Below are 24,255 nucleotides of genomic sequence, written 5' to 3' on the forward strand. Positions count from 1 at the left end.
CCTACCGGCCGTACGGGACCCTGACCAGCAAGGCAGTACACACCCACCCCCATTAAGTGATAAAGTTGATCAAGGGGGACCAGAGAGATTGGAATTGTATCAATTTGTTTTTTTTCACAGCAGACATTTTCTCCATGCTAATGTGATCTATAAGGTGATTCCGATATTGGGTGATACTTATATTCTTTTTGGCCTTCCAGTTCATGGGGATAGTTTTCTTGGCGATGCATAAGGCAGTGAGAAGCATGTATGATGTGTCAACCTCTATACTAATGTCACTTAGGTCCCCCAGCACGCAGAGTGATGGGGAAACTGGGACGGGGTAACTTAGCCATATCGATAGGTCTTCACATATCTTCTGCCAGAACTTTTGAACAGGTGTACATTGCCACATAGCATGCATGTAACTATCAGATATGTTACCTGAGCAGTTCCGGCAGATGTTTGACTGCATAAGACCCATTCTGAACATCCTTTGTCCAGTATAGTGTGTTCTATGGAGAGTTTTATACTGTATAAGTTGTAGATTGGGATTTGTAGTCATTCTAAAGGTATATAAACATATCTGCATCCAAAAGTTTTGGTCTGGACTAATGGATAGATCTGTCTCCCACTTTAAGAATGGGAGAGAGATTGAACTATCTGTTTTTAACAGTAACATGTATACTTTTGATAACAGTTTTGGAGGCGAGAGTTTAAGAAAGTCTGTTATCATTGGAGGTAAATCTAAGTCCATTATTTTATCCTTAAATCTAGACCTGCTCTTTTATGAAAAGCGCTGTGAGATAACTGTTGTGATTTGGCGCTATATAAATAAAAATTAATTGAAGTGAATTGAATTGAATGATAACGCAAGTTAGTCGTTTTTTTGTCCCATGAATGTGTCACACTGTGTGCCTGTCTGCTCTGTTTGGTTATTTCTCAGTCAGTTTTGTTATTTTTGTCTGTTCTGTATCTGTTATTTAGTCTGTGTTTCGGGTCCAGCTCTGTCTGTCGTCTTGTGTTAAGTATGCCCGGTGTTAGTTGTTTACCACTGCCTGTTTGAAGTCAGTATGTTCTGTGTTTCTTGTTTCAGTCTGTTTACCCTGTGATGTTGTAGTCTATCTGTCTATTGTCAGTCTATTTCCTGTTTAGTTTGGTGTTGCTCTGTGCCTGCCTTAATTCTTGCCTCGTTCTGTTATTATCTGGTGTTTGTTTCATGCTTGGTTTCTTTTGGGAACATGAAAGAATGTCTCTTGCACACCTCTGTTGATCATAGGGGGAAATCCTTGATGTGGCTACATGACAGTTCCCACTCTTTACAACATAGGCATTCTTCTGTTGTGAATTCAAGCAACTATATGCTATTTTAAGATATTACTATACACTGAGATTTAAGATATTACTATACACTATGTTTGTTATGCCATATATGTTGTGTTTTAATGTGATCTGTGGTTTAAGTCACTCTGTTCTCTAGTATATTTAGTATAATTGGACTGCATTCTTTTGTGCCTCTGAGATAAGATAAGATGCCAGGTGCAGAGCATGGGAGAAAGATTGTCACGGTAAAAATCCTTTGAAGTAGCAGTTTTTCCACACAAGGGCCACTTGCAAAGGTTGTAACTCTTAGCTGCAAGAAAGTGTACCGCCACTTGTAGTGCAGCAGCAGCAACATGCACACAGCTGCTTGGTGTATAATGATCTCAAGCAAGGCAGCAGCGAAGGTGTAAATGTGAACAATTCATGAACAACACAGAAGGGAGAGGTGAACTAATGAATGTTATGGTGCCAGGAAAAACTAGCATGATCCAGTTCGGCTCTGGCTCAGGAGATAGAGTGTGTTGCTCATTAATTGGAAGGTTGGTGGTTCAATCCACTGGTTCCTCCAGTGTCAAAATATCCTTTGGCAAGATACTGACTCTCTGCTGGCTGTTGACAGTGTGTGAATAGGCAATGTGATGTAGTGTAAAAGCACTTTGAGTGGTCACAAAGACTAGAAAGGCAAAAAAATATGGAGCATTTACAGACAGCTGGCTCTCATTGTTTGTTTCAGAACTATTGTACATTAAAGACTGTTTGGATTTTGAAACATTAAAGTGTTTGTTTGTGTTGCACTTTTTTATCAACTTAAATTATTTCTCTAAACTGGTTTCCACTTTTGCAACTATTGTGTAATCAGAAAACATATTAGAAACATGAATTTTTATGTAACCAGAATATGCATTAAATACATTGAGTCCAGCAAACCCAAGTACTAGGCCAATAGCAGACTGGCAAAAGGGAGGCACAGAGGAGCCTGATGGGGAACAAATAACACCTATTGATGTCGAACACCTTGTACCTAAAATGTTTGCTGTGTCCAGTCTGAACGACTACCGTCCTGTGGCTCTCACCCCCATTCTGATGAAGTGCTTTGAGAAACTGGTCCTCCAGCACATAAAGCACATCATCCCAGCCAGCCTGGACGCTCTCTATTTTGCTTTCAGAACCAACAGATCAACAGAGCCTCCACTGCCCTCCACTCAGCCCTCACACACCTTGAGAAAAACAACACCTCATCAGAATGCTGTTTGTGGATTTCAGCTCAGCATTCAACACAATCTCCAAATAAACAACTTCTGTGAGGGACCTCACAGAAGTTGTTTATTTGTGATCATAACTGAACTTTTATCATGTGAGTCACTTTCCTTAGTTTCCCAGGAATCCTTCAGAAAGTCACACTTCAGTCCATGAACTCAGCTGCAGCTACGATTGGTAAGTGACCTGTGACCTATGACATCACCTCGTTAATAAACCGCAGCACAATGCAACGCCACTCTCTTCCCTTACTCTTCTTCTTCACTCCTCTTCTGGACAGACACCAACCTGACCCGGTTGCCACAGCAGCATGGCCTGCTTGGAACAGAACTCCCTGATCTTACAGCTGCAACACTAAGTCTTACAGAGGTGGTATTCTGCTTTTTGGCTTTTCCCCTCTCCTTTATTGAGTTATATCTCTTTTTTGTGCATGTAACAGGTTTGCAAAGTGAAAAAGCCCAAAGTCCAGCCCAAAGGGAGTTCCCATCTCCCACAGAAAACTCTGCTCTGAACTGCCTGAAAACAGCTCGTTTGTAGTCCAGCAGTTTCCCTTCCTTCACTGTGACGTCACAATGAAAAGGCGTCATAAAGGTTGCCAAGCAGCTAGCGGGGTCAGACACGCCCTCAAACCAAGCTAGTCTGAGCGGAGACCCTTTGGGTCGACTCGCCTTTGTCTGGTTTTCCATTATAGGAATGTACCTGTACCTGCTTCCAGGTACTTTTTTTCGTATCACCTCACCTCCATCGAGGTTCCAAGCGAGCTGAGGGATACTAAAATGTAACGTGAAAACAGACAGACTGCTCATTGGTCAGAGAGAATATTCACTATTCACTGCATCATCATTGCGTGCAGACAGAGGCCAGCAACAGAAAGTTTGTTTGTAAGTATGTAATTTCATGACTAAATCCACTTCTGAAAAGTTTTGAGGTGAGAAATCAGCTGTGTAGATTTCAAATATTGACAGTTTTACGAGAAGCGATGGTGGAACAAAAATGTACTTGAATATTTTCGGAGTTGAGGAGCTCCGTGAGTGGCTGCGGGGGAAGCCTGCGCCAACCCGCGGGAGGAGCTTGTGAGGCCGGCCAGCCGCCCGCTCACAGAGCCCTCTGCTCCCGCCGTCACACAGACCGCTGCAGCAACAACGGCAGAGGAAAACACAGTTGGAAGGTTTTCATACCGCTTATCTGTCTTTACATTCCGAGGAATGTTGAAACGTTTTAACTTAAAAAAGAGAAAGCTGTGTGGATCGCTTTGAACATTAAGTCACGGCAGTTGTGTGTGGTGTCGCTATGATACTACATTTAGCGGCCCCATTTATCCAAAGCGACTTACAATTGCTATATACGCCAGAGGTCACATGCCTCTTAAGTGTCTTGCTCAGGGACACAATGGTGGATGGGTCACAGTGGGGGATTGAACACAGGTCTCTCACACCAAAGGCAGGCATCTTATCCATTGCGCCTTCACGACTCTATGACGACAAGCTACGTACTATAGCGATGTGCGGATCGATACTAAAGTATCGATATTTCTGATACCAACGTTTCCTGCTCTAGGATCGATACTCATGTAAAAGGATTGATATCTAAACTCAGTAATTTGGTGTGACTGTGTGTTTTATTATAAGTATCTTACTGTCACCAGGATGGTCTAATTATAGGCTATTTGGTTGATAGGAACTACTTTTCCTTCCGCCTGTCAAAGTCATGCTTGCGCTACGGCTCTGTGACGGAGCTTCTTTGAAGTGAGCCTCTGCAGCCCTTTACATTTCCCGTGATTGAATACTGACTCTGGCTGACTGTAAAAGCAGTCACCTCTGGCTGTGTTTTAGCTGTGAAGGTAATAATGACGCTGTGTGTGATGTGTGTGCAAAGACAGTGAAATACTTTGGCAACACTGCAAACTTCGCTAAACATCTGAGATTAAGTCAAAATAATAATATGATGTTATGAAGCGGCAGTTTTGAGCAGGATATTTTCATTATAATTACAGAACAGTACTAGTAGATATGAATAGTAGTTTGATGTCTTGTCATTATGCAGCTATTATTTTGAATTGGTAAGTCTACAGCCTACTCCTTATTTCTCTCATAAATACAGAAACGGGAAAGGGGAGGTCACATTAAACTAGAAATAAAATATGTAAAAAGTATTGGTATCGGCAATACCAGCCTGGGTATTACTTGGTATTGGATCGGATAGGAATTAAGTGGTATCGCACATCACTAACGTACTATCTCTGGGTACTATCTGCAATGGAAAACGGAGCAGCAACTCCGACTCTGTTTGGGCCTGGAAATTCACAATCACAACCTGTAAGTATGCTTTATTGGTTGTGAATTATATTTAAAATAAACACGGCAATGTAACTTCACAGACTGTTCAAGTGTGGAGTTGTTAACACAGCTAAAGTTATAACTATAATGCTACTGTTACACCTGAGGTGAAAGCTACTGAGCAAACGTTCAAATTGTTTGTCCAATTTTTTTGTAAAATTGAATTGAAATATGATGATTTTTGTAGTGGTTTATGGTAAGATGTGGAACAATGATGTTGTGTGGTTGTGGGCTTGTGAGTAACTTCTACCATCTGCTAGGTTACGGTCGCAGTCTGGATCACACTACCTTGTTTCTTACGACCCGCCCTTCTCTGCTTCTGATTGGCTAGTAGTCCTTACCTGTGAACTGCGCATGTGTAACTCCCAACAAAGATTTTGTACAATTAAGATGCATCACTCTGTAGCTCAAGAGCGGAGCGTACAACACACAGGGTGAAAAGAGGGATGTGCAATATGAGAAAAATATGGTGTTTTTTGAAAATGAAACCATGTAAACCTGTTCTGGTACAGTTTGCTAGCAGGCTAACTCTGAGAAGAATGGAAGGAGTGGTCGGACACTCTCGTCAAAAATAGCGAGAGCTGATGTTGGGGAATATAGCTAAATTCGTGCTAAATTATTATCGATGCAGTCAAAAATCTCCATCTGCAGCCAGAAGCTTTCGCTTAGCTTTGGCTACCTAAAACTAAGAAGTATTAGAGGCTACGTGACACTAAGGAAAGGACTAGAAATTTATTTCTTTATTTTATTTCAAATTTTACTGTATTAATAATCTTTTCAGCTATGCTAAGACTACATCTCTTAAAGCAGAGTGCTCTGGCTATCATTTCAGTAATGATTTATATCCTCGCAATGCATACATTAATGATTGCATTTGTCTGTTTCAAAGATGTCAGGGAAGAAGCAAAAGAATAGTATGTCATTCTGGGCACCAAAGAGTCAGCCCCCTAAAAAGATGCCAGATCAGAGGAGGAGATGATGGAAGAGGTGGTGGAGACGGTGGAGAAGACAGTAAGGGAGACAGTAGGGGAGAAAGTGGAAGAGACCATAGAGGAGACACAGAATGAGTCAGCAGACAAGACAAGGATGAAGAAAGCATTAAGCGGAGGAGCCACCTATCAGAGGTCCTCACAAGTCTCTGAGCTAGAGTCCAAGTCACGTCTCTCGTGGTTATAATGAATGTTGTATCACCTGCTGCGTTCAGTCCAGGCTGCTTATAAAACTGCATAGCTATAAGGAATTCTGTAACTGTAACCTGTTTTTCATTTACAGAGGACAACCATGTCATGTGCAATGCAATTAATGACAGCTTATTAACTACTGTAAGCGAACACACCCCCAGACTCTCAAATTCAGTGTAACGTTATAACTAAATAAAACTGTAACGTTGCATGATCAGCAACAAACCTGTAACCTGCTTGCAGCCACCGTTAATAATCAACGTGATGGCAGCCAGCACCACAAGTTTGGCAAGTAAACAAATGCTCATTCATCTTTTCATAACACTATAACCTCCCGGAGGTCATAGCTAAAGCAAGAAGCAAACTAACCCTAATTATTGTTTACATTAATTAAAAAAACAGTTATGTTGCATGGAATTCTTATGATTTATTGCTTTAATTAACCCTTTCGGTTGCAGACAAGGAGAGCTGAGGTTAAGGTGGCTGTTGTAATGGTGCAACATAATGTGCCATTTGCAGTAGCAGGCCATTTCAGCCTGTTGTTAAAAGAGTGCTTCAAAGACTTCAGCACTGCACAGAATTTCAAGTTTGCAAGCACCAAAACAACATGCATTATCAATGAAGCAGTGGCACCGCATTTTAGAAATGAATTGGTGATGAAGACAAGGGAAAATCCAATTCACACTGATCACAGATGGGTCAAGCGGTACAGGTATTAGTTTGACAGCTATTGTGTTTCACACATTCTTACACACATGCACCCATTTCTTTACAGAACACACAGACTCAATTTCAGCCTGATGTATTGTAATTATTTGAAACATGCACTATATGATTGTGCTGTTTTCATCCATAGGTATTTGGATATGTGCACCACTAGTTGCTGTAGCTGTGGCACAGCTGAAGTGATCTATCAAAAAATTTATGAGCGCTTGCAGAGAAATGCCATACCATGGGGAAACTGTGTAAGTCCGTCCAGCGATAATGCACCTGTCAATACGGGAGCAAAAAATTCTATTGCATCAAGAATTCTGAATGAAAATGGAAACATTCACATCCATGTGTGCCCCTTGCCACATAATCCAAATAAGATTGATCATATATGCTTTCAATGACCTATCTGTTTAATATATATGCTTTCCATGACCTTTAATGCTAAGGAAAAGAGTTAGTTGTGCTGTATTGTATTGAATCTGTTAACAAAATGGAATGTTAATAAATGATCCTATATTTCAGGTAAATGAGGATCTGACTATGAATATTGGACACTGGTTTAGGGGAAGAAGCACCAACCGTAAGGGATACCTGTCAGGTTTTAAGCAGCACCAGTGTAGTACAAAGGAAATGTATAAGATTTTCATTGAATTGTTTTAGGGTTTTATATTCTCATCACAGATTTTTGTGACTTCCACGGTAGCAAATATATGGAAATGCTACAGCATGTTTCCATTCGGTGGTTAAACCCGGAGAGCTGTGTATCTCACATTCTGCAGCAGTATGAGCCACTCACCAGCTACTTCAAGTCTTTAAGGAGGCTGCATATTTCATTGACACTAATGTAAGATTATTACAAGAGAATGAAATATAAACTTATGCAGTGTGCACAACCTGTCCTTTTTTATTCACAGATGAGAAACAACCAAAGTTCTGAAGGCTAGTGTATGCATTTTCCAAACCTTGTGCCTTCTTTTTTATTCAGCTACAATGCCACCTCCTCCTCTAGAGACAGAAGTCATCCATCCATCTTCTCCATGAAGAGTTAAAATGGGAAGTTTGGCCCATGCTTCTGCCAATAATGTGTTAAGTTTGGTCATTTTTTCATTAGCTTATATGTCTTTGTTCAAATGGTACATGAAAATGTTTTCTGAAATACAACGTTCTAGATGACTTGAGGTTTCTAAAACCAGTAGCACTACATGTTCGAGAATTGCAAGACATTCACTCCAAAAATCCAGTGAGCCAGCTCGCAGGTAATGCTCCCAAGATACATACTTCATCCTCTCAATGAGCACAAAGAGACTGTTTATGAGAGGACTGTTCATTCAGTTATATCAGTTTGGTGATGTTGTCACTGATGTGATGTGATATAGTTAAAGAGGGGGATTGAAGTTAGCAAGTGTGATTTTTCTCAGATGTTAAGTGTTTTGGCTCACCGCATGTTCTTTTAGGCGGCGCAGTGGTGCAGTAGTTAGCACTGTTGCCTCACAGCATGAAGATTGTGGGTTCAAAGCCCGGTTGCCCCAGCTTTTCTGTGTGGAGTTTCCGAAATTGTGGATGTGAGTGGTCCAGCGATGGATATATGTTCCTTTACTAATATTGTTATTACTAATTTTGTTATGGCTTATAGATATGTATTGTGTTTTTATCCGTAACCTTTCCTCTGCTCCTTATGTTAATCTGTCCACATTTACTAGGGTTCAGGTCAGAGCTGTGAGATTGTTTTGGTGTTTTCCTCTCTTGTTGTTCCTCTCCTCTCCTGGAATATTCATTCAAGGCTGAGAGGATCTCTGTTCCCCAAAAGAGAAACCTAGACTGTGTAAATGATGATGCATCCCTTTGCTCGGGGCCAGACGCCCGAAGCCGCACTAGGCGGCAGGTCTCTGGACCAGCTGTAAATGTGTTGTAGTACTTCTCTGTTTATTCTCTTTTGTTAAATAAATTCTTCAAAGACAACAGTTGATTGTAACTCAATTCTTTGCTCAACCCCTCACCAGGAAGATAATTTCCAAGACATTAATAAACTCTGTAAAGAAACCCATGGAAGAAAAATATTCTTATTAACTTACCTGTTTCTACTTCCTGCTGCTTTATCTCTTTGGTAGGAGAAAGGAGTTTCAATTTTTACAACTGTGATTAGTATACATTAACAAACATTTTAGTGGAACTGCTGTAACAAACGTACAGCTATATGGTGTGCATAGTGTCATAGTGTTGTTTAAAAAAGGACACGTTACTACCTGCGTGCAGGTCTAGATTTATTTTAGGGGAGACCAGGTATGGTTGTAACATGGGGAGAGTTGTAAGAACACCAATTCCACCGATTAGAGGTAAGATAGAACTTACTAAAATATAGCATTTTTTTCCTTGCTAATTTCAAACCGCTAGCTAAACAGTGGCTAACAGGGGTGGGGCTGGTTGTAACACGACTTTATAAATTGTTACAACCATCCCGTATACATACAACTAGGGAATTTCTTGATTTTAATATTTTTACAGAGTACCCTATGCAGTCTCTGGCCCCACCCAACCTGCACTCCAGGGTTACCAGGATTCATTTGTCAGCCCTGTGACCAGTGCTTGAAGTGGTGCCAGTGCTTCCAATTGACATTTTGTTCACATGTTGGTGTGTATTAGCGCCTGATCTTTTCGCGACCAAGAGGGAGTAGAGGACCAGTAGCTTGTGAGCGGCTGTGGCTCAGGAGATAGAGCGGGTTGGCCGTTAATCGGAAGGTCGGCGGTTCAATCCCTGGCTCCCCCTGGTTGCGTGTCGATGATACTGAACCCCGAATTGCCCCTGGCGGCTTTTTCGCCAGTGTGTGAATGTTAGTTTCCGTTTGAGCACTTAATTGTATGACTGGTGAATGCAGATGTGGTGTAAAAGTGCTTTGAGTGGTCGAAAAGACTAGAAAGGCGCTATACAAGTACGGAGCATTTACATTTGTAAGGCAACTGCGTACCGGTGAGTACCAGCCCACTTCAAGCACTGACTGTGACTCTGATTAAGAACATACACACATTGACACACACAGCCACTCACACACTGATGTTTTTTGTTAGACCTTAAGATGTAGATTAAAGATTTTCTTTAATTAGGTATATTGGACTTACATACACATGCAAGTCATCAGACATAGTCAGACATAATTTCACTATACCTGTTATTAAAGTGTATCACATGGTCCATCCATTTTTGCTTCTTTTGTCTAATTGTTACAACTTACCCCAGCATGTGTTACATGAACTCAAGAGGTCTGTGATATTGTTGAGGACTGACTTGGTGTCATTTGTAGTAAACAAATATGGGTATTTTTTTTCAGTTATAACTGCAGAAGCAAAAAGTGTTACAACCATACCCGGTCTCCCCTATTATCCTGCCTGTCCTCAGCAGTGAAGGCAGTCAGCAGCCTCTACAGGACTCAACAAGACAGGCTTTTTTTGCAGTGGGCTGCACATGGTTCGGCTGCTGTGTGCTGCTGAGCCAGAAAAGCCCATCTGGAGTCTGAAGACCAATCAGAGCGCTTATCTAACGTCACCATCCCGTCTCTCCGGCACTCCTTTACCACAGTCCCTCGAGTCTCACTCTCTTCCTCCTGCCTCCGACAGGAAGATGGTACCGTGCACAGAGCGTCCTGCACGCGGACCGAAGGCGTCACTGACCGACTCTCTGCGGGACTTTTAAACTCATCATGCCGTGTTACTCTAGGGTTCTGCTTTTACTTTTGTGTTTGATCCTGATCGGGGAGTGCAGAAAACAGAAAAGTAGGAAAAAGCGGTGGTCCGCACCGACGGAGACTCACAAGGCAGGCAGGTGAGTGCTGAAAACCTTTGTTTATTTTATTTTGATTATTGAGATGTCACCTCTGACATCATATGACAAATATCCAGGAGATCAAGGAAAACACTGTTTACTTCATCATACCTCGCACATTTAGGCACAATTCTGTGCAATAGACCAATGACAGAGAAAACAAAACAAACATAAAATTCTAGATGAGGCACCAGCTTTCCCTCCTCTCCATTACATCATGAATGTAAACAGTTGTGTGTAATCTACGCATGACCAAAATCTGTTAATATCAATTCCCAATCTAAATCCATTAGCCTAATGAGGTCGTGGTAACGAATACATGCCGTCACATCGCGGTCGCACTACTGTTTTGGGGGGTTATTTCTTGGAACCAAACCGCTGCGCATAAAAACTGCAAGCAGCAAAGACAATCCATCTTTCGAGATTCAGCACACACTTTCACACCTGTCACTCTAAGCATTTTAGGGGCCCCAAATCTAAGCAGAATTGAAAAAACTGCCAAACCAAAACAACTATCACCTACAATTAAAATCACAAATAATTCAACCTGTTAAACTTTTCAATGCAACCTGTTCAGTGTTTCTTTTAATAGGCAGTGCAAAGAAAAAATGTTTAAAAAACTGTTAAAAGAGAGATAGAATTTTAAATAAAACTTGACAACAAAAAATGTTAGAGGGCTTCACATTTATAATTTAAGGTCTCCTATGAAGCCATGGGCAGCTGCTTGAAATGCTGGTGCCTTCCCCTCTCTCAACTCTTAAGTATAAAGTATACATCTGTCAACAAATCCCAAGTGCAGACAACAACGAATATATCCTATTAACAACTATTGTGTTTGTAACTTAAGTCTGATATATGTTAGTCCTCTGTGACAAAGAGTTCCATTGTTGTCCTTAAACTATTAAACACATTAAGCCACACTGTTGCACTGGGTGACATGTTCCTTCTTTGCCATTTTGGCTCAATCCCACATACACCATCCTGCTGTCCCAAATACTCACTAGAGCACCAAATGGGGATTAATCCACCACTGAAAATGGTCCCCAACAAAAGCACTATTTCCTCCTGTTAGGTTTGTTAAAAACCAATGTGCCCAGCTGTCCGGGAAATTGCAGAGCCTTTCCAAAAATCTTTACTATATATTTGTGAGCTGTTGATAAAGACATTGAGCTGAAAGCCACAGACAGGGTATGGAAGTTCAGCCGGATATATGTTTATGTTTGACAACTCTGCACCTCATAATTTACATCTGATGTCAATAACTATAGTGTCATGTAGAAGGTAGTGGGCCCTTTATATAAACAGACCGAGTACATTGCATTATTTGACACCCATAGCACACACCAAATTAATCCTACAGTCAAGGTTGATTAGCTGAGAGGTGCTGATCTTGAAAGTAATTAAATTGCTGCTTTGTGGACAGAAGCGTGTCAAGAGGCCATCATGGTTACAATAATAAAGACTTAGTTAACATTATGGAAACATTGTGGTTTAAATGTTGATTCACGTTAGGAAAAAAACAGAATTCCCCAGCGTAAAAATTTCTGGTGATTGGTTTACCCCTCCATCCTCACTGACCTCCTCCTTATGCAGATTTGTCGCTCTATAATAACATCACCTGGGGCCTGTACCACGAAGCAGGATTTGAGTTTATGGAGGTAACTTCGGGGTTAACCCTGGGTTTTCAGTACCACGACGGAGGTACACTTCTTTCTGGGGTAGATCGCCATGGTAACTTTGGCTAACCTGCTCCGGAGCAGGTTATGTTCCAGATGAGAGATGACCTCTATAAAAGCACAGCTTACTGACCAATCAGTACTCTTGGGAAATGACATCACCATCCGTAGGAGATCCCACAGACTGTTTTATAGGCTGCTTTATGTTTGCTGCGGTGATGCGGAGAAACTTTGTATAGCCTAGTGAGATCATCGTACAGAGACTTATTGAAGAAAGCCTTGTAGGCTACTTTTTTATGTTTTTAAGATATGACAGTAAGCATATTTACCACTTAAAATGTGTTTTACTATTTTTTATTTGCTCCCAGGTCCGTTTCACACAGCCTGTTGCAGCCGTTAAAATAAATGAGTTTCATTTTTCTTGAGGCTGAATATTATGAGCGTATAGTTTGGTATTTTGAAATGAAGTTTAATATGATATCTATTTTAGGTTAGTGGCTATCTTGTATTATAGAGACTGGTCAGATTCCCCACCTTTTGCTCTGTGGGTGCAGGTAATGTGGAGGAGTTTTCAGTAGCCTTAATGTTGAGATTCAGTCTTTTAAACACTATTTGAGCACAGTTTATGGCATGAATGGATTTTTAATTACGTTGTTATTAAAAGGTATTTTAGAACAATGTTTGGAACACTTTTGAGTGTGTTAAATTAATTATTCTGAGGAGAAGTGAGTTGGAACGAGCACTTATTCAGTGCCCGAGGCTTTTAATATGGAAACGCCTACACACAGCCAAGCTTAAAGAATAATGTAAGATTGTCATTGGCCTACACAGATATTATAGTATTATATATAATATTACAGTTTGCTCATAGTTTGTAAAATATGATGCTCTGCTGCCAATGGACATGTCCGTGACTGCGATTTGTCATCTGCTACTAACTCTGCCTATTTTATGTGAACGCACTCATGGCTGGATTGGGAAACCCTGGGTTGACTTACCAAGCTGATAACCAGCTTTGTGTGACCGCTTATCCCGATTGTGATTGTTAGGGTTAGTGAAGCCAAATAACGAAAAGATATCCTGGGTATGTTGAACTTGCTTTGTGGTACAGGCCCCTGGTTGCTCCCTTTATAATTACAACAGCCACCAGACGGCTTTGTTTAGAGTAGGCTACTTGCCTACTCATTCTTCGTGGGAGGACAGTCTTAGAGGTCGCAATAGTGGATAGGGTGGAGCTCATATGACTTTTATGTGTGAGGCAGAGATTTACGTTTTGTCACAAACCAGTAATTAATGAATCACACTCTTTTCTCAACATAACCAAGTGTTTTAGTTGTTTAACCTTAACCATAGTTTATTTGGCTAATTAAATAATCATTATATACTGTATTCATAAAAAAAAACATTAGCATTAGATGTAATCCAGAGGGCAGCACTGTGGTGCAGTGGTTAGCACTCACAGCATGAAGTTCCGGTGGTCAAACCTTGGGCCTGGGTCTGCATGTTCTCCCCGTGTCTGTGTGGGTTCTTTCCAGGTGCTCCAGCTTCCTTCCACAGTTTAAAGACATGCAGGCTAGGTTAATTAGTGACTCTAAATTGCCCTTAGGTGTGAATGTGAGTGGTTGTTTGTGTCCTGTAATGGACTGGTGTACCGCCTCTTGCGGGATTGGCTGCAGCCCCCCTGCAACCCTGCACAGATAAGCGGGTATAGATAATGGATGGATGGGTGATCTGTTTATTTAATTACAGCTCACGTAACAAGGCATTAAAAAAAAGAATAATAATAAATAATATAAATAGAAAATATAGAAATATAAAAAGATTATTGAAAAAAATGAGGTATAATTATAATTATTATTATTGAATATGTTGGAAGGTTTTTAGAGACAGACTGACACATTATTGGTTTTGGACTTTTCATGCAATTGGTTAAAAATTATCCAGCCTTATCCTTTAAGACCAAACTCTAATGGCCCTTTAAAAACCTCCCCTCTCTGTCTGCTGGCCTCTTGCCAGTCCTCTGTCAAAGAAGGCTGTGGATGGAACCAAAACCCGAAAGGTGAAGACGACACACCTTCTGCGCATAGACGAGCATGACTTCACCATGAGGCCCGCCTTTGCAGGTAAGTTCTATGAGCTTTTGGAGACAATGTCGCAACTTCAGTCAATCAGTGATCATGTTCGTGAACTGTCCATTGCTGAATTTAAAGAAGAGTATATTTCCACAAGATAATATTAGGTTCACCCTTGGTTGAACCTAAGTATGAAGTGAATATTGATACCATGCTGACTGGGAAAGCAGAAGCAAGTTTATTTTTCCCACCTGTCTTCTCTTCCACTCAACTGCCAAACCTAAAGAGTACAATAAGACGAGATGTGAAGCTTGAAGCCACAAGCAAAAGAAAAAAGTTTTTATTACAGCGTAAATCCATTTTGACACAGAGCTGAGCAGAGGTCCTCTTGCAGCATCTTGCAAAAAAATGTGAACCTCTGATCGTAGCTTGTGTTGGACCAAAGTAAAAGTCAACCAAAGCATGTTGTGTGTGCCTCTGTGTCCTTGCTTTACATGATGAATGTCAGGACAATGGCACTGCTGCTGGGATGTGGGGAGGCAATTTAAAACAAGAATCCTACTTCTTGAACTAAAGAGTTCCATTCTGTGGGTTAGCAGAAACAGACCGTGTTTAAGCACAGGAGGAGGGGAAGAGCTAAATGACACGCCCCACAGTGAATTTCATGCTCCTCTTGGACTACAGTTGCAGCCACAGATGGGAACATGGACCCCACTGAGGATCACTTTTTGTCTTGCGTTTGTCAGCATATGTTTGCTGGCGGTTTGCAGGAAGCTTCTGTAGCAGCAAAAGAAAAACAACGCAATTGTCTTATTCAAACATTATCAAAAGCTGATTTGTGTAAGCGCCCCGCTGCTGCCTGTGAGACTGGAGGTAAAAAAAGAGGAAAAAGGGTGCAGCAGCTGCCGTGGGAACAACTGCAGTGTTACTAATGAAAGCCTCTTACACTGCCGCTTCCCGTTCACTGGGGCAACGATATCAAGAATGACGATACATGCCGGCATAGGGATGGAGAAAATTCATGTGTCACTATCAGAGAAATCCTGACCGTGGAGCAGTTTATTGTCTAAATGTATTCAATAAACTGCTTGTTGTGATCCCATAGCCAAAAGAGCAACGGTGAATGAGGTCTGAATTATCAATAGTGTGCAGTTGGAGCTGTGAATGTTGATAAGGTTTCTGTTATCCAACTTAGACCTTTGCTGCTCCTATTGGGTGGCCCCCTACTGTGGCCTGACAAATCAAACACATACAGGAAGCTGAAGGGAGACATAGGTTCAGACAGAATATTTGTCATCATATAAAGTTGTGATTTCCTGGGTACATCTATTTATGGTGCTCCCTGTCTGCCTCGGGTTTAAAAGACATTTGATGGCATGGATAGACATGGCATGCATTAGTCACATTTGCATTAAAAAGAGAGAGCATGTTTTCCCCCATTTCACTCATAGGATCTGAAGAATCCTCCATCAAATGCATCCTTTCACTTGGACTAATGTGTCTCGGGTAAAACAACAGTGGATTTACAGTGGCTAATCCTCCAAAAGAGGAGCAGTCCCGCATCATTAGGTGGAATGGATAGGGGTTTTTTCTCCCTCTATTCTCGACACACCTGAAATTAAATTACGTGAGGACAATTCAATCTGTGAAAGCGTGACTTACTAAATTAACAAATTAATAGACTACAGTGCAGCTGTAATCTGAGATACTTGACTTTCTGTAAAAGCTTTTGACAAGTAATTTACAAGATGAATTTATGTTTCAGGATCAGCTGTGTTGTCTGTAAGGAGGTCTGTCTGTCAGGTTTATGTAACCAGAAGCCCTGGAAGAGAAAATAACACACTCTTCCTCTTACAAACTCTCACTTTAAAGCAAAAAGCAGAAGCAAAAACACGGCTATGTCCAAAAACCATTCGACTGTATATATTTTTAGGCTTTTTGCCTTTATTAGTTAGAACAGCTGGAGAGAGGGGATGACATGCTGCTGCGGTAAGGACTTCTGCCTTCTATATGTTGCGCATGCTCTACCAGGTGAGCTAACCAGTGCCCCGTGGTTCCCAACCTTGATGGATTGTGACCCCTTGAAAGTACAACGTATAAGAATTGAGACTTCTCTCCACCTGTCGAATTCATACTCCAAAAAAATAGGGGGCAGCAAATCACAAATCAGGCTGATAATTGCCATCAGATTATTAGCTCAGTAAATCCGAATGGGCACCTGAATTGGAGCGGGCGAGTAGGCAGCGGAACCAGGCTCAATAGTTTCCCAATGAACCATGGTCTTGGAGGTTGTGTTCTGTACACGGTGATTTACAGCGGCTCCGACCAGGACTCTGACTCCGGGGACGACAAAGACATGGTGAGGTTCAATCGAGGCAGGAGAGGTGTAACAGGCGTGAAGTTGGACTGCGAAGTTGGACGCGCTATTGAGGAGGCTTAAACGCATGGGCGCTATGCCTGTCGCTAGCACGTCTCTTAAGGCATCAGGGAGTGCAGTTTACTCACTGCACAGCCTAGATGGTTACCGTTACAGAGGCATCAAGCGGGAGAGGAGCCAGAGGAAGCTCGGGCATCAGAGAGGCAGTGACACCGTCTAGAGCCAGAATATTTATCTCAGTTGTGTTGGAACAGTTGGAACTAACCAAGATGGTTTTGGTGAGTTGTATTTTGTTTCTGTTGAGTTTGAAGTTATTTTATTTAACCTTTATTTAACCAGAAAGTCCCATTGAGATTAAAAAATCTTTAATCCAAGAGAGCCCTGACCAAGACAGCAGCAACACATTGACAGGAATCCATCCAGCCAAGGGAGAAATTATAAATTCCAATTGAATTAGCCTCCAAAACCTTCACTAAATTTTTAAATCCTCTGATTTGGATAAGCCTATCTGAAACTGTCTGCAAGTGGTTCCAGGTTGCAGGGGCAGAGTACATGAAAGCCTGTTAGCCCATTTCAGTGCGAGCCTTAGGGACAGGCAGTTAGAGGGTGTCATTTGAGTGCAAATTATAATTTTAGGTGGTATATACCCACAAAGGTAAGAGGGGAGCAGACTAAGATGGACTTACAAATAAATATGTACCAGTGAGTGAGTCTGCGCAAGGCCAATGAAGTCCTCTGAACTCCACTGGACTCTGGGATAAAGGGTGCAATGGTGAGTGAGAGTTTGTAGCAGTACACCGTATCCAGCTAATGCAAGCATTGGGCAGAGGCGTGCATGCATAACAGATCACCATAGTCAAGCAAGCAAAGGAATGTAGCCTCAACCATTTTATTTCTGGCAAATAGCATCACAGAGTACGGTCTAGACCTGCTCTTTTATGAAAAGCGCTGTGAGATCACTGTTGTTGTGATTTGGCGCTATATAAATAAAATTGAATGGAATTGAATTGGCAACAGGGGAAAGGCAGGATTTGTTTCTAAAATAAAAACCAAGCTTAAGCTTTAATTTTTTATACTAAGTTTTCAATATGAAATTAAATCAATCAATCACCGTTCAATCAAAAAATTGAACTGTGACTCGGGAACATTTGGACCCAGGTTGTTAACATAGATACTAAAAAAACTGGATCCAGAACAGAACCTTGAGGGGACACAACATGTAATATACTGGAGGAAGTGCTATCAAATTGGACATGTTGTGTCATTTAAGAAAGGTTATTTTTCAACCTAAGACAACCCAATATCGAGCAGACGTTGCTTCATGATAGAGTGGTCAACTGTATCGAAGGCCTTTGAGAGTTTGATAAAATCCAATAAGATGGTTACATTGGAAATAGGCTTATGATTGTTAAGTGAAGTACCCCCCACCCCCCACCCCGACCTTTAATAGAGGAAGAACATGTGTGAGGATCAGGTGCCCAGTGAAAGAAGATGTCTGTGAACTTCCTTGACAGAACAAAATGAAATGGCTGACCATCAAAAGTACAATCAACAGTCATGCCTGAAGGCGAGACTGGTTAATCAGGGAGCCAGAGGCGATGAAGTGCTCATTTAAATATTCCAGCACAGCAGATCTTTCAGAATTGGAGATGGTGTCCTTTCTAATGCAAGGAAGAAGTTCATTGTGAGTATCAGAGGCTAAAATAGATTTGATAGCTTTTCAAATTTTACAATTCATACTTGGCTCGTCTGATAAATGAAGTGAAGCAGTTGCCTAAAATGGAGCTGATCAGTCCCTGTTTCTCTAGCCTTTGCTCAAGCCAAATTCTCCCATGAAGAACCTAAGGAGGAAAACTAAGTGATATCTTGTCCCTTCACTTTAAACCTTTGGCCTTATTTATTTACAATAAATGAAACCCAGTTATAAAAAGGTTACCAAGCATCTTTAATGTCATCCATGAGATTTCTCCCCAGTCATGACATTATTAACAAAAACACTTAAATCTTAGAGTACCTATGGGGACATTTGACAGCTGACATTGGTCACAACATAAGGTCCGGTGCTGCTGACCTGCCACGCAGTTGTGCATTCACATCAAGGATGGTGCGTTCAGGTAATGCGGTAACGCAGCATTACCTGAACGTGTATTATTATTACTGATTTGGAAATAGTCAACCCTTACACTAGTTACTGGTAAAAGTAATAATATTACAGTATTGATAGCTGGCTTTGCATCTATTTCATCCACCTAAGTGGCTGGCACATCTAAGTGTGGGTCACTCAGATGCGCCAGCTAACTGGTTTTACCTGAAAGGCAGCAGACCACTATCCCAGATTTAGCGCAGCCTCCTGTTTCCCTGGCCCCTGCTGCCCTGTTGACGGCCTCGAGTACTGCCAGGCCTCCAAAGGTCTGCTGGCGAAGCAGAAATTCATATGTTTGTTATTTCAGCATCATTTAGATCGGTTTATTGCAACTAAATCACAGCAAAATCTTTACTTTGGTTTCATACAGCTGTAGTAATCGCGGGTTGTGCTTATTCGCATTATCGCGTTGTGTGTGAACCCTCGGCAGTAGTCCAGACATAAAACCCTCGTGAGGAAAGCAAAGCAAGGATTAAATTCGCATTTGGTCTGAATGCACAGTAATTCTTTTTTTTGTGTTACAGGGGTTCAATTTGCTCCACTATAAATTGTTTGCTTAATTTGTATAATTAATTCCTATTCCTTCTTCTAGTAGTTATTTGCATAGACGTTACGTGTAACTGCAAAATAGTCAAAACATTGTTGTTAATTAATACCCCTACTGTCTATGGATATCCTACTCAGCCACTAAAGTGTAACATTTAATCTGTGTTTGTTCTTCTCTTCTTTATTAGCCTCCACAGTACCATGTTTATCAGTAGAAAGTATGTTTGAGAACAAAAGTTGTAGGTTAAAGTTTGACCTAGAACTGTTTCTTAACTGATAATCTGTTTGTTCATTCTATCTTTATTTACTGTTAGTGGCCTGATTTCTTTAATCAGCTATTTTGCTATTTTTACTGTTAAGAATTGTTTAAAGGGGCCGTATTTAGTTTTTTTTTTTTTAAATCACTTATTAATAAATCATTGTTTTTACTTCTTTTTTGTCAACGGACTGTAACCTCACAGAAATGGACCCCATGCCTGTTTTCTCCATTGCTTGCAACGGCCACTATTCTGCTTGTAATGTGACGTATTGGGTCAGGATGTAGCTGCGAGGGTGCTCCCAAGCCTCCTGCCGACCACAGCGACAACACCGCAGCTAACGAAATGTAGTGATGTAATGTACTGAAGCCCGTCAGGCCAAAAAGAATCAGATGATCGGGTGAAAAGACAGTGAATATCAGAAAGGCTGATTGTTAGCTTGCCAGCTAACGCCGACTAGTTGCTATTATGAGGTGCAAATTAGTAGAGCCCGACCGATATGAGTTTTGGGGGGCCGTTAGTGAAAAAGAGCCGATTTATGAGTCGATATTTTGATTTTGAGAATGATTTGGATAGTAGACCCCTTTCCTGAAAAAACTACACTTACAACAGGCCAATATTGAAAACTGTTCTGTATGTGGGCTATAACTACTTTCAATGTAACATATTCACATCTAGTGTATCCCTTCACCAGCACTCTTTTAAGTCTAACCAAAGCTACAAGAACCATTTGTCAACCACCACCTGTCTAAACTTGCTCTCTATGATACAGTGACCTGCTGTTGAATGCATCTAATACTACATGACTGTTTACAAGGAGGACTTGCACTTAGATTTCACTCAACTACAGTATAACTAAAACATTTCACATTTTAAAGAGGAGCTAGATAACTTTGTCTGGCAGGAAGCCGTGTTAGATCCTTTTTCAGCTCTCATTTATTGGGGTTGCCATAAAATAAAGAATCGCCCTGTATTTAGAAACTAAAAGACGTGTCCGTTATGCTTATACGCATTGAGCGTGAGACTCACACAACTGATAGTTTTCACACGCTCTCATGTCACACGTCAATTTTCATTTCAACAAATGTATAAATGTTTAATGTTCACTCAGCGCAAATCAACCCACCCAGCTGATGCAGTCTGAAGGGGATAGCCTACTTCCAGCAGAGCAATAATGTAATACACAGTGGCAGGTAGACTTTAAAAAAATTAATTATTACATGATGACATTAGTCTCGTAATATTATAACTTTTTCTTGACATGTGGGGGATAGACTGTGAATGTGCATAAAGAACATAAGCAGAACATTTGCTGAAACACATGAACTTTAAGTCCAGGAGTTTATAATTGAATACATTTCTAATTGATGTGAATAGTTGCCAAATGCACATTTAACAGGCACTTCCCCTAACAAAGACACAAAAGTGAAGGGAAGACTAAATCATAAAAGAAAGAAAGAAGTACAGAATGCTTGGAAGTCTTATATACTGGCCTACTGCCTTATATTCTGTTATATTTTTATATTTTGAATTGTCACCTGCTAACTCAGTTTTATGTTTCCCCTTAAATAACCTAAATAAAAACATTTCCACCAGGATTAATGCCGAAAAGGCAGAAATTGGTGCCGAAAATTTCACCAGAATGCAGAAAATTAATGAGCATATGCCCGCCCATAAGGGACTGGGGACAGTCCCTTATTTCCATTTCAAGAAATTGGCAGCCCTATTTACATGTCCCCTCTGGTTTAATCATTCCCGTGACACCAACTGTAACTGCAGACAAGAAGAACAGTCGCAGAAATATTAAGAATACGTTAAAAACTATAGTTTAATGGCTCATTACCGTTAGCACTCCTCCACTGATTGGCTTTGTGGTTAATTTAAAGCACTTAGTAACTTGTTTTTGAAAAGTGCTCTACAAATAAAGATTATTATTATTATTATTAATTTAGTAACGGGCAGCGTTAGCTGCTTTAGGTGGTGTTACAGAATATTTAGAAGTGATGACCTAGGGGGAATGGAGAGGCCCGTTCGTTATATACCACACTGTTTCAGAATTAAATCTACAACCACTTCTGTCAGCAGCGTAGCCTCCACCACTTAACTAAAGTTACAATGACATTAAACACACTGCTGGAATCCTTGAGGAAGCCGGGAGAGGGCAATAAAAAATGGGAGGGTTAGCAAGTATGGTCATGAAGAGAAGAGGAGAAGTAATGAGAGCTATTTTATTATTTATTTATATACTAGCTTATTGAGATGCGAGGCAGAGGCAGTAGTAATGCCGCCAGCAACACTGAGGACATCAGGCAGTCCAACTCTGAACAACAGACCAGAGGTAGCTACATCTACTGTAAGACTGTTTCCTGCTGCTACCAGTTAAAGCCTGAAGAACCTCTGGACCAACCCACCGGCAAACAGCCGGTTTTGCCACTTTCTTACGGGGTGCCAAGCCCCACGGCAAGGCTGTGAACGCAATCGACTGGACATACAGCTGGGGGCCTTCGAAGCAGAAGAACAGGCTGAGGAAACAGCAAACAGTAAGGCAAAGCTCGATTTTCTGCAGCCAGGTCAACGTATCCTGCTCTAGAATCGATAATCATGTAAAAGGATCGATATCTAAACTCAGTCATTTGGAGTGAGCCTGTCAAAGTCATGATTGCGCTACGGCTCTGTGACGGAGCTTCTTTGAAGTGAGCCTCCTTTACAATTCCTGCGATTGAATACTGACTCTGGCTGACTGTAGAAACAGTCTCGTCTGGCTGTGTTTTAGCTGTGAAGGTAATGATGTTGCTCTGTGTGATGTGTGTGCAAACAAAGACAGTGAAATACTTTGGCAACACTGCAAACTTCGCTAAATAATAATTAAAGAATATGACATATATGTAGTTTGATGTCTTGTCATTATGCAGCTATTATTTTGAATTGGTAAGTCTACAGCCTAATCCTTAAGGGAGGGGGGAGGTCACATTAAACTAGAAATAAAATATGTAAGTATATAAAAGTATTGGTATTGGTATCGGCAATAATGTATTACTTGGTATTGGATCCTATTGGAATTAAGTGGTATCAGACATCACTAGTCGATGTCATCGAAACTCTTGAATTTATAGCTTAATTGACCCTTCGCTAAGCCCGCCCCCCTAAGTTACTAAGTCCGACAAACTGTCTATAACTGCACTCCCCAGAGGAATATTGTCAAATTTGTAGGAAAAAACTATCTCAGAAAGAAGTAGACAGTTTTGCAGTTGCAAAAAATGAAAGATAGAAGCTAAAACCTACCAATCACAGAGTACAAGTGAACCACCGCATCCCCTGACAATTGAGACAAAAGACAACGATATGAACGATCATATGATGCGTATGGATGTATGTATATACATATATACATACATGTACATATCATGATGATATAACATCAGAATTGGTACTTCTTCACATTCGGATATTTTATTTATGTTTTCAACTAAAATTCTGCCCATATCTTACACATTGTAGCTTTAAAATTAAGCAATATCTTCTTGTGACCCCTCACATGGCTCATGGCTTTTGTGTGAACATACACTTGTGAGTAGCTCAACCAAAGAGAGATTTCTCCTTCTCTGAGAGTTTAATTTGATGGATTTTTTATAGGCTAAAGGTATTCATTTCTTTACAAGAAGGTAGTAGTTTATTCTATAGTGATGGCATCTAAAAAATGTGGTGCATTGCATTGTCAAGCTGTTAGCAAAAAGTACTGTCTGTGGCAAGTACAGTACTTTTTCAAGACAGTAAATATAGTGCTTTATATAGTTTTCTGCCCCCAACCCAATACAGTGGAGGTGGACAGATGTGTATTTGTGGTGCTCACAGAAAAATTCTGAATAACTTTTTATCCATTCCTCCAATACTGTGCAGTGTCTGCTGCGAGACTGTGGGTTGCAAGATGTGGTCAGCCAGCACAGGTTTTGCTTTGGTCTCGATGGTACCAAACCTGGCAACCAAATATACAGTGTGTTAATAAGGGTGTAATATGTGTGTTAATTGCTTCTAGTCTTCATGCTAAACTAGATAAACTGTGTAAAGACTCCGACAGACATGAGATTGATATTGATCTTCTCATCTCGCACAAATAATCAGTAGTAATTTATTTGTAATTTGAACATTTTCTGTTATTTGTTTCAAAATCTTTTTATCATTATTCCTTTGTGAATTAAAGAATGAAAAGATCTGTGTACATCAGTCAATTAATTATGTTTTAAACAAAAAATGATAGTCACATGGTCTATTCCTTTTTTCTTTTCAAATGAAAAAAAGAACAATAGACAGAAATGGAAGTGAAGTGTAAAGTAGTAGTAGTATGTAAAGTGTTGAGCAAGATTATTATAGTTAAACTAAACTCAGAACTAAGTCTAGGTGTAAATAGTCACGATAGTCAGATTATTCATTATTAATTTTAGTATTATTATTACATTTTAGTTTTGTAATTTTTACTGATTCTTGATTTATTGTTTTGTTTTTGAATTACAAATAAATTACAGCGATATCCAGACTGTCACTAAACCAATCTATTTATGACTAGGCTGCCCTGGATCCCTAGA

General features: G+C 40.5%; 1 protein-coding gene across 2 annotated transcripts in view; it reads left to right on the forward strand.

The window, feature by feature from the left end:
* Positions 1-10,230: 10,230 nt before the first annotated feature.
* LOC123978024 (gamma-aminobutyric acid receptor subunit rho-2-like) overlaps positions 10,231-24,255 on the forward strand; it is a 31,483-nt gene continuing 17,458 nt past the window's right edge. The window contains exons 1-2 of one of the 2 annotated variants that reach the window (XM_046061124.1): positions 10,231-10,604; positions 14,297-14,403. In XM_046061124.1, the coding sequence (XP_045917080.1) occupies positions 10,483-10,604; positions 14,297-14,403 (229 nt within the window). In that variant the 5' untranslated portion in view covers positions 10,231-10,482. Of the gene's footprint in view, positions 10,605-14,296; positions 14,404-16,965; positions 17,008-24,255 lie in introns of those variants that run through there. The other variant, XM_046061125.1, reaches the window with a different exon arrangement.

The sequence above is a fragment of the Micropterus dolomieu genome, linkage group LG10, assembly GCF_021292245.1.
Source record: "Micropterus dolomieu isolate WLL.071019.BEF.003 ecotype Adirondacks linkage group LG10, ASM2129224v1, whole genome shotgun sequence".
NCBI lineage: Eukaryota > Metazoa > Chordata > Actinopteri > Centrarchiformes > Centrarchidae > Micropterus > Micropterus dolomieu.